The sequence below is a fragment of the Berghia stephanieae genome, chromosome 14 (assembly GCF_034508935.2).
Source record: "Berghia stephanieae isolate SIO BIC M18660-M18661 chromosome 14, UCSD_Bste_1.3, whole genome shotgun sequence".
In the NCBI taxonomy this organism is placed as follows: Eukaryota; Metazoa; Mollusca; class Gastropoda; order Nudibranchia; family Aeolidiidae; genus Berghia; species Berghia stephanieae.
Window position 1 is genome coordinate 15,142,290 of NC_088373.1, and position 17,500 is coordinate 15,159,789.

At 35.4% G+C, this 17,500-nt stretch overlaps 1 protein-coding gene across 5 annotated transcripts in view; it reads left to right on the top strand.

The window, feature by feature from the left end:
• The window catches only part of LOC144959976 (SCO-spondin-like), a 132,057-nt gene that overhangs the window by 24,449 nt on the left and 90,108 nt on the right, over positions 1–17,500 (top strand). For all 5 annotated transcript variants that reach the window (XM_078892862.1, XM_078892865.1, XM_078892866.1 and 2 more), the window contains exons 2-4: positions 13,505–14,131; positions 15,654–15,867; positions 17,200–17,500. The exon at positions 17,200–17,500 is cut by the window's right edge and continues 233 nt beyond it. In XM_078892862.1, the coding sequence (XP_078748988.1) occupies positions 13,775–14,131; positions 15,654–15,867; positions 17,200–17,500 (872 nt within the window). In that variant the 5' untranslated portion in view covers positions 13,505–13,774. The remainder of the gene's footprint in view (positions 1–13,504; positions 14,132–15,653; positions 15,868–17,199) is intronic.

Sequence of the window (17,500 nt, forward strand, 5' to 3'; positions counted from 1 at the left end):
TGGACTTAAATGACTTCTGTCACTGCACATGACAGATCAGGTTAGATCACTGTGGGCGCTGAACCGTGAGGGAAATAATAATGTCTTTTTTGTAGAGATCAATGCTGTCATTACCAATAAAAAGGATCAGACAGTTATAACAAAGGCGGATCTTCATTTTCTCTGTCAGTCAGTCTTTGAATTTGGAAGTAATGGTTGCCAATGTATAGATATTATTCACCTAATGCGACTTTATATATGTCGTGGTCTTGTATGACACTTGCTTTCGGATTGGAAGGTCCTGGGTTCGAAAACCTCGCTCGGCGCATAGTTGAATCCTTGGAGAAGGCTTTTTACTCACATTCTCTCATCGTACTCAGGTGTAAAATGAATACATGGCCGTTAACAGCGTTGTCTCTGTCCGAAAAAATTGTAATATTATCGCCTAACAGGCGTCATGTCTCATCCTAAATGTTGAATGTTGCTGTTGGCCAGGGGGACCTTGTAAAAAGCGCTTTGAGCACGTTGAGTGGATATTGCTCGACCTAAAAGCTCATGTTTGTTTTTAAAAATCCAATCCATATGTGATGCAGCTTTAACATCGAAGATAAACGGACAATTGTGTGGTGGTGACATCATCGGGGGGGGGGGGGGGGGGGGGGGGGGGGGGGGGGTCCTGGATAGGTCATCATAACATAGTAGTGTGACACCATTAAAAGCTGCTGCCAAAGCAGAAAGTAAAATACATGAAAAAAAAAAACAACAATACATAGCGAAAAATCAGCCTGATATTTTTTTTTCAGGCTGATCTTTTGGAGATCCTTCTTTTCTTGTGTTTTTCTTTCTGTTTTGTCTGCTTTGACACGTATTGTCAGATATTTAATTTGTCACGAGTCTAATACTCTTCAACAGTCATGACGTCACTTCCTTCCTAATGACGCATGGTAACTTAGTAACACTGGCTCTAACCTATCGGAACAATGGCGGACGCCCGTATGAAATATTTCCCCGGCGACCATAAAAGCGTATCCAGAGGAAAAAAACCCCGTAAATTTGATCATGTTTTGACTTTTACACATTCTGATCACAAGGCATATGAAAAGTTCTAGCCAGCATGAAGAATAAAAAGTAATGATTTTCTCTGTTTAGAACCAAGATGGCCGCCGTTGCCGTGTGGCGTGACATCAGACTACTGAATCCAATTGTAGTAGAATGGAAATCTAAAAAAAAAATGACGCAAAATATTGTCCATTGCAACGTTAAACTAGCGTCATTATTGGGTTTATTTGGATGCCAGACCTTAATATATGTACACGCCTTTGGGAGGTGACATGTATGGTAGCTTAAATGCGGCTATGTAGTATGACACTCGCTTTCGGATCGGAAGGTCCTGGGTTCGAGCCTCGCTCGACGCATAGTTGAGTCTTTGGAAAAGATTCTTTACTCACATTCTCTCACCGTACTCAGGTGTAAAATGAGTACCTGGTCGTTAACAGCGTTGTCTTTGTCCGAAAAATTGTAATATCACCTAACAGGCGTCATGTCTCGTCCTACATGTTAAATGTTGCTGTTGGTCAGGGACCCCTTGTAAAGCGCTTTGAGCACGTTAAGTGGATATTGCGCTATATAAAAGCTCAATTTTTTTTTTTAATCACTCGAGGTTATTTTATGTCATCTTATCAAGGAGGACTTCAGTATAGTTGTCCTTGCATCTTATTTAAAATTTTGAATTGGCAGATGATTTTCCTCCTCCTAACCCTAAAAACAACAACGTTACGAAATATTGCGTCTGTAACTCGTCTTAACCTTGTAAGGTCGTGGGTGGTGGTAAATCCCGAAACATCCAGCACGAGTCATTAACTCCGAACAAAAGAGCAAGGAAATGGGTATGCCAGTTTGGTGTTTTAAATGCCAAATCATAGAAAATTTATCAGTTTAATGAAGCTGATAAAAAAAAAAATAATGAAAGAAGCATTTCATTAATTTTTCTTTTCTTAAAAGACAATAAAAGCTTTTGGATTTTTATGAGAAAATTGTTGATATGTCATGTTAAAAATAAAAAAATAAAAAAATAATTTTTTTTTTTTAATTTTTAATTTTTTAATATTTAAAGAATATATTATTATTATTTTAAAAAATTTTATTTATTTATTTATTTAAAGATGTTAAAGTTATTATTATTATCTTTTTAATTTTAATTTTATTTTGTTGAAATGTCTAAATGAATATTTTAATTATTTCAATTGCTAAAACCAAAGCAAGTCGACATCTTTCATGAACCAAAACACAGAGACCTGGTATTCTAGTGGTATTCTGGAGAGGAAGGTTAATCTATATAATTACCCAACATTTCATTCTGTATGTGTTGTGGTTAAGATGCTAACGTTTAGTAATTACACAAACATAATATGAGGGCAGGTGATCATGAATTCGAATCCAACACAACCTCGGCGATATCTAATCTTTATTTCAAGAAGAATTTTATTGTCCCAAAAAAATAAAAAAAATATCGCTAACTTCAAATAAATGTACAACGAGAGAAATGCAGCATCTTGAAAGGAACAGAACTAAAAAAATTGAGCTTTTATATAGAGCAATATCCACTTAATGTGCTCAAAGCGCTTTACAAGGGGTCCCTGACCAATAGCAACACGTAACATGTAGAACGAGACATGACGCCTGTCAGGCGATAATACAATTTTTTTTCCGGACAGAGACAACGTGGTTAACGGCCAGGTACTCATTTTACACCTGAGTACGGTGATAGAATGTGAGTAAAGAGCCTTTTCCAAAGACTCAACTATGCACTGAGTGAGGCTCGAACTCAGGACCTTCCGATCCGAAAGCGAGTGTCATACCATTAGGCCACATAGCCGCACAAACTAGTGAGCCAGTTTAGATGAAATCTGCCCACCGTGCACATAATATTAGCAGCTCTGTTAACCGAACGCAATCGTAGGGCTTCATTTAACATTATTGTAATGGATATTAGTTTGCATTGATTTGAGAGTAGTACGTACATTTATTTACATTACACAAATGAGCCCAACAAAATTGGGTTATTAGGTCTGTAATTAAGTAGCCGTCGAATATGCCCCTAAACTGACCCTGCAATCATTTTAATACCTACAAAATTTATTATTATTATCATTATATTATCATTATTATTATTATTATTATTATTATTATTATTATTATTATATTATTATTATTATTATTATTATTATTATTATTATTATTATTATTATTATTATTATTATTATTATTATTATATGATTTTTTTTCTTTTCTTCTTCTTCTTCTTCTTCTTCTTCTTCTTCTTCTTCTTCTTCTTCTTCTTCTTCTTCTTCTTCTTCTTCTTCTTCTTCTTCTTCTTCTTCTTCTTCTTATTATTATTATTAAATCTAGCATTTCTCCGGCCATTTTAATTAATGAATATTAATTTGGCATTTATTTTCTCAATCTAACTGGCAACTCTGCAAAGAACAACACCCGACATTTTCAATGACCAAGGAGTGCTTGTTTTCCTTTCACAAAGAAGACGTCGCACATAATATAGTCGGGCATGTTGTTTTATATGTACTTAAGGCCTATCAGACCGTGCACCAGCTAAACAACATTTGTATCTTTTTGGCCAGAAAAAAAGTTATCCATTCATGATATCGATAGATTAAGATTAAGATGGCACAACATTGCTTAAAAAGCATCTTAATCATTTTTTCTTAGACTTAGACCTTCTTTGAAGTTTTATGTTGAATTAAGAACTTTTAAAGTATTTTTTTTACAATGCCAGGGTCATCTTAATGGATCAAGTCTGAATTTAACGTTTTCTGGCTTTTTAAGTCTGTTTTTTTTTTTACAATGTCAGGATCATCTTAATGGATCAAAATCTGAAGTCTGAATTTAAAGTTTTCTGGCTTTTTAAGTCTTTTTCTTTTAAAATATCAGGCTCCTCTTACTGGATCAATGTCTGAAGTCTGAATTTAAAGTTTTCTGCTTGTTAATTAAAAGTTTTCTGGCTTTTTAAATCTTTTTCTTTTACACTGTCAGGGTAATTTTACTGGATCAATGTCTGAAGTCTGAATTTAAAGTTTTATGGATTTTTAAGTCTTTTTCTTTAGAAAAAAAAGTTGAGCTTTTATATAGCGCAATATCCACTAAACGTGCTCAAAGCGTTTACAGTGGTTCCCTGACCAACAGCAACACGTAACATGTAGGACGAGACATGACGCCTGTTAGGTGATATTAATTTTTTTCCCCGACAGAGACAACGCTGTTAACGGCCAGGTACTCATTTTACACCTGAGTATGGTTATTCAATGTCAGGGCCCTCTTAATGGATCAATGTCTGAAATCTGAAGTAAAAGGTTTCTGGCCAAGTTAGATAAATCAGTGCGGCTATGTGGTATAGTGTTATGACACTCGCTTTCGGATCGGCAGCTCCTGGGTTCTCGGCGCATAGTTGAGTCCTCTTTACTAACATTCTCTCACCTTACTCAGCTTAAAATTAGTATCTGGCCGTTAATAGCGTTGTCTTTGTCTAAAAAAAAAATGCACTATCGCCTAACAGGCGTCATGTCTCGTTCTACATGTTAACTGTTTCTGTTGGCTAGGCAGCCCTTGTAAAGCGCTTTGAGCAAGTTTCGTGGATATTGCGCTATATAAAAGCTCAATTTTAATTCTAAATAAATCAGATCAGTGGATATAAAAAAAAGGATTAAAGATCGTTGCATTGTCTTTTTTTATTTTGAAGCGAAGACATGAAATAGGAGTCTATCAAGAGCCACAAGGCCAACAGAGCACAAAAAACATTGTTAAAAAACGCTCATGAACTTGGCTAGCGGACCATGGTTCTGTGGTGTGTCAATCAAGTGCCCAAAATGTTTAGCCTTATCATCATTTTTTTTTTACTCCATGATACATAGTTCGTATTGTGATGATTGTCTGGAAACGTGTTGTTTGTTGTTGGTAAAACGGTTCGGTTGGACGAAAACCTGAATATAGATCGCTCCCATCATTATGGACCACTAAGCATAAATAATTATCCGAGATATTCCGTAACGAATATCATTTTTTCTTTCTTTTGATTGGAGGTGACGTGTACACATAACAGGTCTGATAACCGGACGTAATTATGGGCTTGTTTTAATATTGTTGTAATGGAGACTATTTTGCGTTGGTTTTTACAACATTGAGGCCATTAACAATTTGGGTTACCAGACCTACACATATGTATCTACACATGGGTTGGATGGCATCAAATAATAATATAATTTGATCGATGTCTCAGTTGGGCGAAAACCTGAACACAGATCACTCCCAATGTGGCCACAGGCTGCCACTAATTATTACCCGAAATTAATGTGTTACAATGATGATTTTTTTCTCTCTCTTTTGATTGGAGGGGATGAGAAGGTGGCGATGTGAATGAAGCCTTTATGAATATGAATTCCGTATGAATGAGATTCTATTCCGTATTAGGTCGTTACAAGCTTTGACCTTATTCAAATAAACTGTGATTCATTCATTTTAATGTCTACACGATAAATAAACGCCTGTTTAAAAAACCAGGTTAGCGAAAATATTTGTCAGTTCTCAATGCAATGAACTGTAAGGAGTGTTTGGGCAAAGTTATTTAATTTTCCTTTGTCGAGAATTTGTCGGATAAGGCAGTTCTACTTTGACAAAATAATTTGTTTTTTTTTTGTGTGAATCGGTGGCATTATTAAGGATTACGCCGACTGAGGATGTGTAAAGAGACACAGAAACGAACGTCTCGGCCACGAAAAATGTGAGTGACAACTTGTATTCTATATTACCTCTAACCATCATTATCGAGCACTTTCGTACCTACGAGTACCCACCAACACTCATATATATATATATATATATATATATATATATATATATATATATATATATATATATATTTATATATATATACATAAATCATGTGTGTGTTAAAAAAATAAAAAATAATTATAAAGTTAAATGAACCCATCCGTTCCAAGCCATTACATCCATTTTATTTGTATTCAAAGCCTATGATTTAAGTCTATAGAAATGTTAGGGGTTTTCCCCATATCACGTCTGAGGTGTAACTTGAGAGGGTTTAAAAAGATATTAGAATTTGTCTGGCGTAACATAATAAAAATGACAACTCAGAACTATTCCAAAAAAAAAAAACAAAAAAAAAAAAAACCAACAAAAAAACAAAACAAACAAAACAAAAAAACAAAAGCAAAATAAAACAAAACAAAAAATACAAAGAAAAAAAATCCCCAGTAATTAATCAGTAAGTCTAGATAGCTGCCATAATCTGAAAAAAAGACGCATTAAAAAATTTGGCCAGAAAACTCGTCCTTCAAATATCGATCGATTTAGTCAGAACTATTCCAGAAAAAAGGAATTAATCAGATAGCTGCCATAATCTGGAAAAAAGACGCATTAAAAAATTTGGCCAGAAAACTCGTCCTTCAAATATCGGTCAATCGATGTACTCCGCGAAGTACAGTGTTTGAGTTTGTTTTTGTTTTGACAATCTGAGTGTCCTTAATATTTATCGATATTTGATTGAAGGATGAGTGATACGAGGCTGCGGACTGTAAAAAAGTAATAAACAAACATGAATATAATAGTTTAAAAAAAATAACAAAATACCCAACACTGAACGTTTCGGGCTCAAAAGCCTTCTTCAGCCAACAACAAAAAAAAAAAAAAACAAAAAAAAACAAAACAACCACCCCCCCCCTCCCAAAAAAAACAAAAAAAAAAAAAAAAAACAAAAGAAAAAACAAAAGAAAAAACAAAAACAAAAACAATAAAGACATAAAGACATTACTAAATCCCAGATTGGCGACAGATAAATTTTGTAGGTCCTCTCACTCTGTTGTAGAAAAATGTTGGAAAGATTAAAGATTGGATTGATTGGAAGCTGTTATATTCATGTTTGTTTATCACTGATATTTGAAGAACGAGTTCTGGCCAAATAGTTAAATAAGAGTTTTTCCCCGAGTACGGCTGTTAACCCCCCCCCCCCAAAAAAAAAAAAACAAAAAAAAAAAACTCCCCAAAAAAACTTCAGCTTTTATATAACACAATATCCACTACTTAATGTGCTCAAAACGCTTTACATGGGGTCCCTGACCAACAGCAACACGTAACATGTAGACCGAGACATGACGCCTGTTAAGCGATATTACAATTTTTTTCCCCGACAGAGACAACGCTGTTAACGGCCAGATACTCACATGAGCACGGTGAGAGAATGTGAGTAAATAGGTTTTTCCAAGGACTCGAACTCAGGACCTTCCGACCCGAAAACGAGTATCATACCACTAGACCACGCAGCCGCGTAGTTAACTTGGTTAATTACAAGACAAGTTGAAAATCTCGGTCATCACTCGATATTTCCTGAAGATTTTCATAGTTTAATATCACATATTAGCCTAATTTATTGACAATTTAATCTAGGTCAATATTTCACGGACAAAGGAGTCAGGGAGTGACGAAGTAAGCGATGGGTAAATAAATTATGATATTATTATGCGCTTTGAATTCGCTTGTCCTCCTTTTTTAAATACCACTATGACATTCGCTTTCGGATCGGAAAGTCCTGGGTTCGAGCCTCACTCGTCGCATAGTTAAGTCCTTGGAGAAGACTCTTTACTCACATTCTCTCACCGTACTCAGGTGTAAAATGAGTACCTGGTCGTTAACAGCGTTTTCTCTGTCCTAAAAAAAATTCTAATATCGCCTAACTGGCGTCGTCGTGTCTCGTCCTAAATGTTAGATTTTGCCGTTGACCAGGGACCACTCGTAAAGCGCTTTGAACACGTTTAGTGGATATTGCGCTATATAAAAGCGCAATTTCATTTTATGATGTCTTGGACAGTGTTTCATCCTGACGTAATACGGTTTTGAGACGACATGGCGCCTTTTTGCTTGACGTGGATTTACAAAAAAAAAAAAAAAAATCAAATTAAGAAATTAGGGAGCAGGCACCGGTGTAAAATAAAGATATGAAAGTGTGTTCAGAAAGCGGGTGTCTTATCACTAGACCACATAACCGTTAAAAAAAAAGACTTGCGTTTTTAAAATTATATAAGGGGAATGAATAATATTTCTTAACTCACCCAATCCTAGAGATTTTTGCTACTTTTCAAAATTGGAAAAAAATGTCTTTAAAATGAGCATGGACAGAGATAGTTTTATTCAACTACCATTAACGTGTAAAAACTAAACATATTAACGATGTGGCCTCTTTTTGCTTGACGCGGATTTACAAAAAATATCAACTTCAGAAATTAGGGAGCAGGCACCGGTGTAAGATAAAGAACTGAGCAAGTATGTAAAATGAAAGATGCCAGACAAAGCAATAAAGAAAAATACACGAAAAAAAAAAAAAAGATCCCAAAAAATGAGTCTATCTCGACTGGGAGTACACAAAAGTCAAGGCCGACTGATTGTTTTGGGATGTTGTTTTGCTTGTATTTTTCTTTCTTTCTTTGTCTGACCGTGGCCTTCGTAAAGTTATGGACTGAGACTGACCAAAAAATGACGTCAAAATGCCAGTCTTTTGCCACAAAAGAAAACAAATCGTGAGTTGTATTCAATAGTTCAACCAATGAAATAACTTGTTTCCATGAGCTCTACTAACGACAACTCACTAGGCGGTGCAAAAACCAAATAATGACGTCAAAATGCCAGTCCTTTTGGATTTCAGTGTCAGGCTATAACATAACGATGGCTACGGTCGGACACCTTTCATACACACTTGTTCAGATATTTAACAAAAAATGACATCATTGCAATTAAAGTAGATTTTGACCAATCAAAACATGGGATTTGTGACACACCCTCACACGTTCTCGGACAACTATAGATAGAATGCGCTTGGCCAAGGAGTTCACAACATTGCCATCCGGAAGTATAACGGACCAACACACAAACTCTGTGTAACCATGAACTTTTATAGTCTGGTTAATACAGTTTAGTGAGAACAACTCACAAACGCGGATGGCAAAAACAATAACAAAGGCCTGAGTGACGTCATCTGCGTACTATCTATAGTTGGTTATTTATAAACAATAACGTGAATGAAATCGGCCCTCTCTCTGATCATTGTTATTGTTTTTATACCGCCAGATGGTTGACTAGTTATCACACGATTTTTTCGATCAGATTATGAACGTTTAAATTTACACATAGGTTTCTGTGTTAGTTCTATTGATCAAGCATAGAACAATGGGTATTTTACTCAAACACATACCATCGATAGTAAAGCCTGTGTAGTTTGCTGTGTCTACCAATCACTGCCATTATTTACATTATGACGATTGTCCGAGAGGCGTGGTTATCTATCTGTCTATTCAGGTCTTATAACACAAATTCATTTTTATGGGCTAATTCTAATTGTCATAGTGGAAATCCAAACTCTCAAATCAACAAAAACTGTTTTCCATGCATTACAATCGTGTTAAATGAAGGCCGTAATAGCATTCGGTAATCAGACCTGAAAACATGAGTACTAGGGTAAAAGGAACATAAAATGTGTAAGACTAAATAATTATAATGTCTAAAAATCAAGGGTGCATTTCTATTAAACCTTTTTATCCGTCAGTTCTCGATACCCCGCTGTCATTGGCGTCAAATTTCATCTTTTAAATATCTATGCAATTTCATTAATGTCAACTGTTTTCTTTTCCTTTCTTTCCTTTTAATTTATTTGCTTTTCATTAACAAATATTTTGTGTGTTAAGCATTCTTATACAACGACAAAAGTGTCTGGCTATTTTATGTTGCCAAAGTAGGTGTTTTTAGAGAGGAAATGAATGTATCTTTTAAATAAATACACAACAAAGCAAAACATAAAAAGCCCCCCCCCCCCAAAAAAAAAGTAAAAGTAAAAGCATGAAAAACACAACCTCCTCAGAAAAAAAAAAACAGAAACAAGTAAAATAACAACAACAACATAAAAAACAAAAACAACAGAACTATATACACAAAAATCCCCCAAAACTAAGCAAAAATAAAGATGGAACTAAGCGAAAAACAACATTTAAAAAATACCAACAAAACGCATAAAACAAGTAAGAATACAACAATAAAGAAACAAAATAAACAAAACAAACAAGAAAAAAAAAACAACACCCCCCCCCAAAAAAAACAACAAAACAACTTCTTCTTTTCTTCTTTCTTCTTTCTTCTTTCTTCTTCTTCTTCTTCTTCTTCTTCTTCTTCTTCTTCTTCTTTTCTTCTTCTTTCTCTCTTCTTCTTCTTTTCTTCTTCTTCTTCTCTTCTTCTTCTTCTTCTTCTTCTTCTTCTTCTTCTTCTTCTTCTTCTTCTTCTTCTTCTTCTTCTTCTTCTTCTTCTTCTTCTTTCTTCTTCTTCTTCTTCTTCTTCTTCTTCTTTCTTCTTCTTCTTCTTCTTCTTCTTCTTCTTCTTCTTCTTCTTCTTCTCTTCTTTTCTTCTTCTTCTTCTTCTTCTTCTTCTTCTCTCTTCTTCTTTATCAGAATAACTAATTTATTTGATTCTTGTTTATTTTCATTACTATGATCATTATGTTGGTTTTGTTGGTTAATTAGTGACCCATCGTTTCAAAATTGTGTTATGTGTTGGCATGAAGTAGTTGCTGAAAATTAATTCTATAGCCAGAAATATGAAAACGGGGGTTAGTTTTACGTCGTTATGATTTATATATATTGGAAAACTGCCTGCTGTACGGCTATGTGGTCTAGTGGTATGACACTCGCCTTCGGATTGGAAGGTCCAGGATTCGAGTCTGGCTCTGGGCGGTGCATATTTGAGTCCTTGGAAAAAGGCTCTTTACTCATATTCTCTCACCGTGTTCATGTGTAAAATGAGTACCTAGCAGTTCGTTAACAGTGTTGTCTCTATCGGAGAAAAAGAGTGTAACATGGCCTAATAGGCGTCGTGTTTCGTTTTTACATGTTCAGTGTTGCTGCTGGATTAGGTCCCCTTGTAAAGCGCGTTGAGCACGTTTAGTGGATTATTACGCAGTATAGTATAAAAGCTCAAGTTTAAAAAAAAAAGACTTTGAATCTTGAATTTACTTTTGTTTGTCTTTCTCCACAGGTCAAGAAACGATAACTGACAATCGGAATTCCCCAATTCCAAAGCCAACAACTTTCGAAGATCCTCCCATTGCTGGTCCAATTTGACAATACTCTTCAACAGTCGTAACGTCACTTCCTCCCTAATGATGCATGGTAACTTAGTAACACTGGCTCTAAACTATCGGAACAATGGTGGACGCCCGTATGAAATATTTCTCCGGCAAGCATAAAAGCATATCCAGAGGAAAAAACCCATAAATTTGATCATGTTTTGACTTTTACACATTCTGATCACAAGACATATGAAAAGCTCTAGCCAGCACGAATAATAAAAAGAAATGATTTTCTTTGTTTAGAACCACGATGGCCGCCGTTGCCAGGCGGCGTGACACCAGACTACTGAATCAAATTTGTCCTGGTTCATCTGCTGCTCTTCCCAAAAAATTGAATTCATAGGAGTCGGAATTGTGAAATCCAAATTAGATTAAAAATAGTTTTGGTGAGAAGAGTAAATTATGAAATGACGTTTCTTCTTGATCTCAAAGACGAAATAAAAAATAAAAGAAAATAACCCAACAACAATAACAGCAACATCAAACAAGACAAAAAAACCCCCCACCAAAACAAAAATAAATATAACTAAACAAAGCAACCACAAACAAACAACCTCTCCCCCCCCCCCCAATTTTCTAAAAAACAAAAACAAAATCAAAATCAACATCCTTAGATAAAAAGATAAAAGTCAAAACAAAACTAAATATAACAACGACACGCGAAAAACAGAAGAGGAAAAAATAAGACAAACATAGAACAGAAACAAAAACAAAAAATAAAACAAAAAACACACAACAAAATACCAATTAGTAATGTATATGAAAACAAACGAAACGAGACAAAACTTGGGATACACACAGGAACAATAATAAAACAAAACAAAGCAAAAAAAACCCTTACATTTCGTGATTCTTATCTCTTTTAAAAATTCAATTGGAAGTGTCTGGTCCACGAATACATAATAACCAGTTAGTGTGGTGTCCAGTGGCGGTTCCAGCTCTTTGTAAGTGGTCGGGCAAAGAGATATCAAAGGGGAGAGAGAGAGAGAGAGAGAGAGAGAGAGAGAGAGAGAGAGAGAGAGAGAGAGAGAGAGAGAGAGAGATAGCTAGAGAGAGATAGATAGATAGATAGATAGAGAGAGAGAGAGAGAGAGAGAGAGAGAGAGAGAGAGAGAGGGAGGGAGAGAGAAAATACTCACCAGGGAGTTTTGCACACACACACATACATATATATATATATATATATATATATATATATATATATATATATATATATATATATATATATAATTTTTTATTCTCTATTGTCTTCTGGCACTTTTCTACTCACTTCATATCTTGTTGTTACCAACATAAGTGCCTGCTCCACTCACTTTTCTGAATTAAAAATTCACCCCATACACCGGAGCATACTCAATATCTCAATCGTTTCTATGTTATATGTTTGTGATGAGAATATTGGCTATTAAGCTTAACTGCTGGTCAAAATTACTTCGCGATGGTGGTGAACGAATCGGCGCTCTCAAGAAGTGGGTGAGAGAGGTATCTAGAAATGACTTTGGGTTTGAAACGAATATTTTTGTGTTCGTGGATAGCTCACACGGTAGAGCCACGCTCTCACCTGCCAGGCGGAGTTGTCGTACCAATAAGGTCGCAGGTTCAAACCCCACCACCGCCGCGAAAATTTTTTTTTTTATTCTCTATTGTCTTCTGGCACTTTTCTACTCACTTCATATCTTGTATATAATATCTATAACGTGTCAGTTTCACGAATACATAATAATTAACCAGTTTGGTATGGAGTGACGCGCACATAATACAATTTACAGGTCTCATCACCGAATTCAATAATGGGCTTGTTTTAATATGGTTGTAATGGGCATTATTACTTGTTTTGCGTTAATTTGAGAGTCTTTCCGTTACAAAAATGAGCTCATCCCATAACAATTTGGGTAACAATGAGACCTGCATGAAAATGATAAGTAAAAATCGGTTTGGGGAAAAGGAGACAACCGGTTATAACGCCCTATATACAACTATTAAATTAATAAACAAACAAAAAAAAAAAACAAAAAAAAAAAAAAACCCAACAAAAAACAACTGAATATAATAGCTTTAACAAAGAAAAAAATATCAAACACGGAACTTTTCGGGCACAAAACCCTTCTTCAGCCAACAGCAACCCCCCCCCCCCAAAAAAAAAAAATAATAAAAAAACCCCAAGAAAAATCAAAAACAAAACCTAATAAAAACATAAATACATTACCAAAAAAAAAAGAAAAAAAAAGAAAAAAGAATAAAAAAAGATCAGATTGACAACAGCATTAACTATAATAAAATTGAATTATGTGTTCTTTTTTCCCCCTTCTTCTTCTTCTCAAAATGGTTATATAGGTCGTTTGTGAACTGCAATAAACAAAAATTGGACAAATTATAAAATACAGTGAAAGCTTTGTGTAAACGATGTTACTTGCTTAGATTGTATCTAGATTATAGCGTATCATTGAATTGAGGAGACGCCGGCTACAATGCACTTTTGTAAAACCGCAAGGACTTGTTTCTGAGAAACTATTTCGCCATTTTAAAAATTAGGACCAGTCTATAAGAATTATATCAGAGAGATATAATATTATTATTACAGTGGAGGAAATAAACTTATTCAAAATGATTCGATTAAAAGAACTTACAAGTATAGCTGTGTTTTTGGTAGTTGGAGTTTTTGTGACAAATGGGAAGAGAATCCACATCGAGGCTGCAGACCTCGACAGAATGGCAGAATTTGCTGACGTCAGAATCAAAATAAACAGCCTTTTCGACAGTTTTGATGACGTCATCTCATCCGAGGCTGAGAGGAAGTCGGATGATAATTTCAACGAAAAGTTGATGGAGTTGATAGAGGACGCGGAGGATCTCGACGATAAGATTGATGACGTCATTCATGGACGATTGATGTTAGATGAAAGTGATAGCTACGATGATAAGAATGATAATGGGGATTCTGCGATATTGAACGAAATGCAGGTAGGTGAAAAATTACTTAATGTAATTTAATTATTTAGAATGCCCAGAAGTACATACTTTGTATGTTATGTCTTTGTTTTTGCATGGGGCAGGGTATTTAAAGGTTTTTTTTTTTTGGGTCAAAATTTAAAAGAAAAAAAAAACAACAAGAAAAACAAAAAACAAAACAAAAACAAAAAAAAAAAAAGAAAAACAAAAAAACAAAAAACAAAAGAAAGCAAAAATTAAAATAAAATTAAAAGAAACGAAAAAAAAAAGGAAAGAAAAAAAGCAAGACAAAAAAAATGCGACAAAAACAAAACAAAACAAAACAAAACAAAACAAAAAAGCCAACAAAGAAACAAAAAAACAAAAACAAGATAAATTCTTAATTAATATACACGAATCTTTTGAGAAAGAAACGTTCAATAGTCTATCTTTTTTTCAAAAATCCAAATTTGGACAACACTGGCCGAAACCATTTTATCATTTTCGCAAATAATTTGATACGTACTTTGTTACCATTATCTGTCTGTTCATGACAAATATGCTTCAACAGTCGTGACGTCACTTCCCCCGTAATGACGCAGAGTAACTTAGTAACTGGCTCTAAACTATCGGAACAATGGCGGATGCCCTTATGAAGTACTTCTCAGACGAGCATAAAAGTGTATCCAGAGGAGAAAAACATTATAAATCTGATCATGATTTGAATTTTATACATTCTGATCACATGAATGTAAAAAAGTTCTAGCCAGTATGAAGAATAAAAAGTACCGATTTTCTTTGTTTAGAACCAAGGTGCTGGTTGCTGGTCGACGTGACATCAGACTACTGAATCCTATTAGGAAGAAGGCTGTGGCGTATGAAAGAACTCTTAAATAAAGTAAAAAAAACAAACAGACAAAAAGAAAAAAAAATCCCCAATAAACAACAAACAAATCTCAAAATTTCAGCCTGCCTCGACAGGTGGATGGAAACTGAGACCTGAGTACCTGGTCAGTGGTCAGCTATGCGTGTCTGATTAGTAATCAGGTGGTCCGACGTTCGATCCGTAATCGATGTAGGCATATCTTCTTTTTTGGGATAGTTTTTTTTCTTTCTTGTCTTTTTCTTCCTGTTTTGTCTAGCGCTATGTTGACCTTTTAAAAAACGTTTCTTAGAATGGTTTGTATACAATAGGATTCAATAGTATGATGTCACAACGCCCAGCAACGGCGAGCAGCGTGGTTCTAAACAAAGAAAATCGGTACTTTTAATTTTTCATGCTGGCTAGAACTTTTTCACATGTCATGAGACCAATATGTATAAAAGTCAAAACATGATCCGATTTATAATGATTTTCTCCTCTGGATACACTTTTATGCTCGTTGGAGAACTATTTCATATGGGCGTCCGCCATTGTTCCGGTAGTTTAGAACCAGTTACTAAGTTACAATGCGTCATTAAGAAGGAAGTGACGTCACGACTGTTGAAGCCTATTATAATATAATAATATGCATATTTATCACTCTTGTCAACAAATCATTTCTAACCGACGTAGGTGAGTGCAGCCTTTATGATCAAGCGAGCATCATCTCTCCTGGATGACGTGACAGAGTCGGTAAATTCCCCTACGGAAGAGGCCGACCTCCAGGAGAATCTGGAGACTCTTGCCGAGAGAACCAAGGACGTTCTGTGGGCGCTGAAGAGTGTGGAGACCAGACGGAAGGTGAAAGAGTGGAAGAGGCAAACCTCAGGGGAAACAAGTGCAGAAGGTATGACGAATTATCATAGTGATACTGAGCTGTTAGAAACTGTGGACTGTAAAAAGTAATAAACAAAAATGAACAAAATACCAAACAGAACGGTTTGGGCTCAAAACATTTCTTCAGCCAACAAAAAAATACAATGAAAACATAAATACATTTCTAAAAAAAACCCCAACAGATTATTGTTTTTTTTTTTGGTTACTGGCTGAAGAAGGGTTTTGAACCCGAAACGTTCCGTGTTTGGTATTTTGTTCTTTTATGAAGCTGTTATATTTATTTTTTGTTTATTGACAAATTACCAAGTGTCACCGGGACTGTTACAGACATCGCCGACCGTGTCTCTCAAATCCATTTCTGTCATCAGACTCCTTCAAGAAATCCCCAGCTTTCATTCTTACACCTCGCATCCAGGGCTGCCAGATTTATTTAGTAAAAAATACCCTAAAAAATACAGAAAAATGGCACTCGTGATAATAGACTTTATGCCAACTAAGAGAAATTTCTTAATTTATTATCCTTTGGTGATCGGGGGCGAAGTGACCGAGTCGTTAAGGCATTGCATTGTGGTCCAGAAGGTCCCGAGTTCAAGCCCCGCTTCAGGCAGTTTCATTTTTTTTCCTTTGTCAAGACTAGTAACCCCCCCCCCCCCACCCCCAATTTGTTCATTTTGAACAAAATAGGTGATTCCTGTTGACATCAGACATCCTGTTTGATGGATTTTCTATATATGCCTTCATGGAATGCATATTAGACGGGATCTAAAGGCGCCGTTGCGAAAGGGTGTAATTCATTAATTGGTGATATTTATATTTAGAGAGTATTGAACATACATTTTCTATTGTTGTTGTTTTAAACATATTATCTTAAAACCCAGCAGTCATCTCTTGTGTGGCTATGCGGTCTGGTGGTATGACACTTACCTTCGGATAGGAAGGTCCTGGGTTTGAGTCTTTGCTCTGAGCGGCGCATTGTTGAGTCCTTGGGAAAGACTCTTTACTCACATTATCTTACCGTACTCAGGTATGAATTCCTGACCGTTAACAGCTTTGTCTCTGTCCGAATTTTTAAAAAAATATGTAATTTTGCCTAACAGGCGTCATGTCTCGTCTTACATGTTAAATGTTGCTGTTGGCTAGGGACGCTATAAAGCGATTTGAGCACATTTAGTGGATATTGCACAATACATGAACTAAAGTTCAAGTTTTTAAAATAATATTTCAGTTTGTATGAATTGCAAAACTTTTCTTCATTTATGAATGGTTTGTTTATGCAAATATGCCCTTGAGTATACAAAATGCATCAGACCAAACACTTTAAAGAAAATAATTTTATTTTCAGATACGAAAGCGCTTGGACATTCTATACGAAAAAAAGTTGAAAAATACAACGAAGAGGCAGTCAATACCAATAAAGATATCGATTACAACATTCAACAAGACGATCATTCCAACAACAATGATAATCGTGACAATTATCGATACCGCCCGTCTTCCTATTTGAGAAAAGAATATCTTAGAGGAACGCCTATATCGGGCCAGCTTCGACGAGGCAGCTACCGAAGCCGTCACAGCCAGAATCAAAATGACACGGAAACTCATACAGGCTCCTCCTATTATCATAACGCCACTGCAGGAGCATC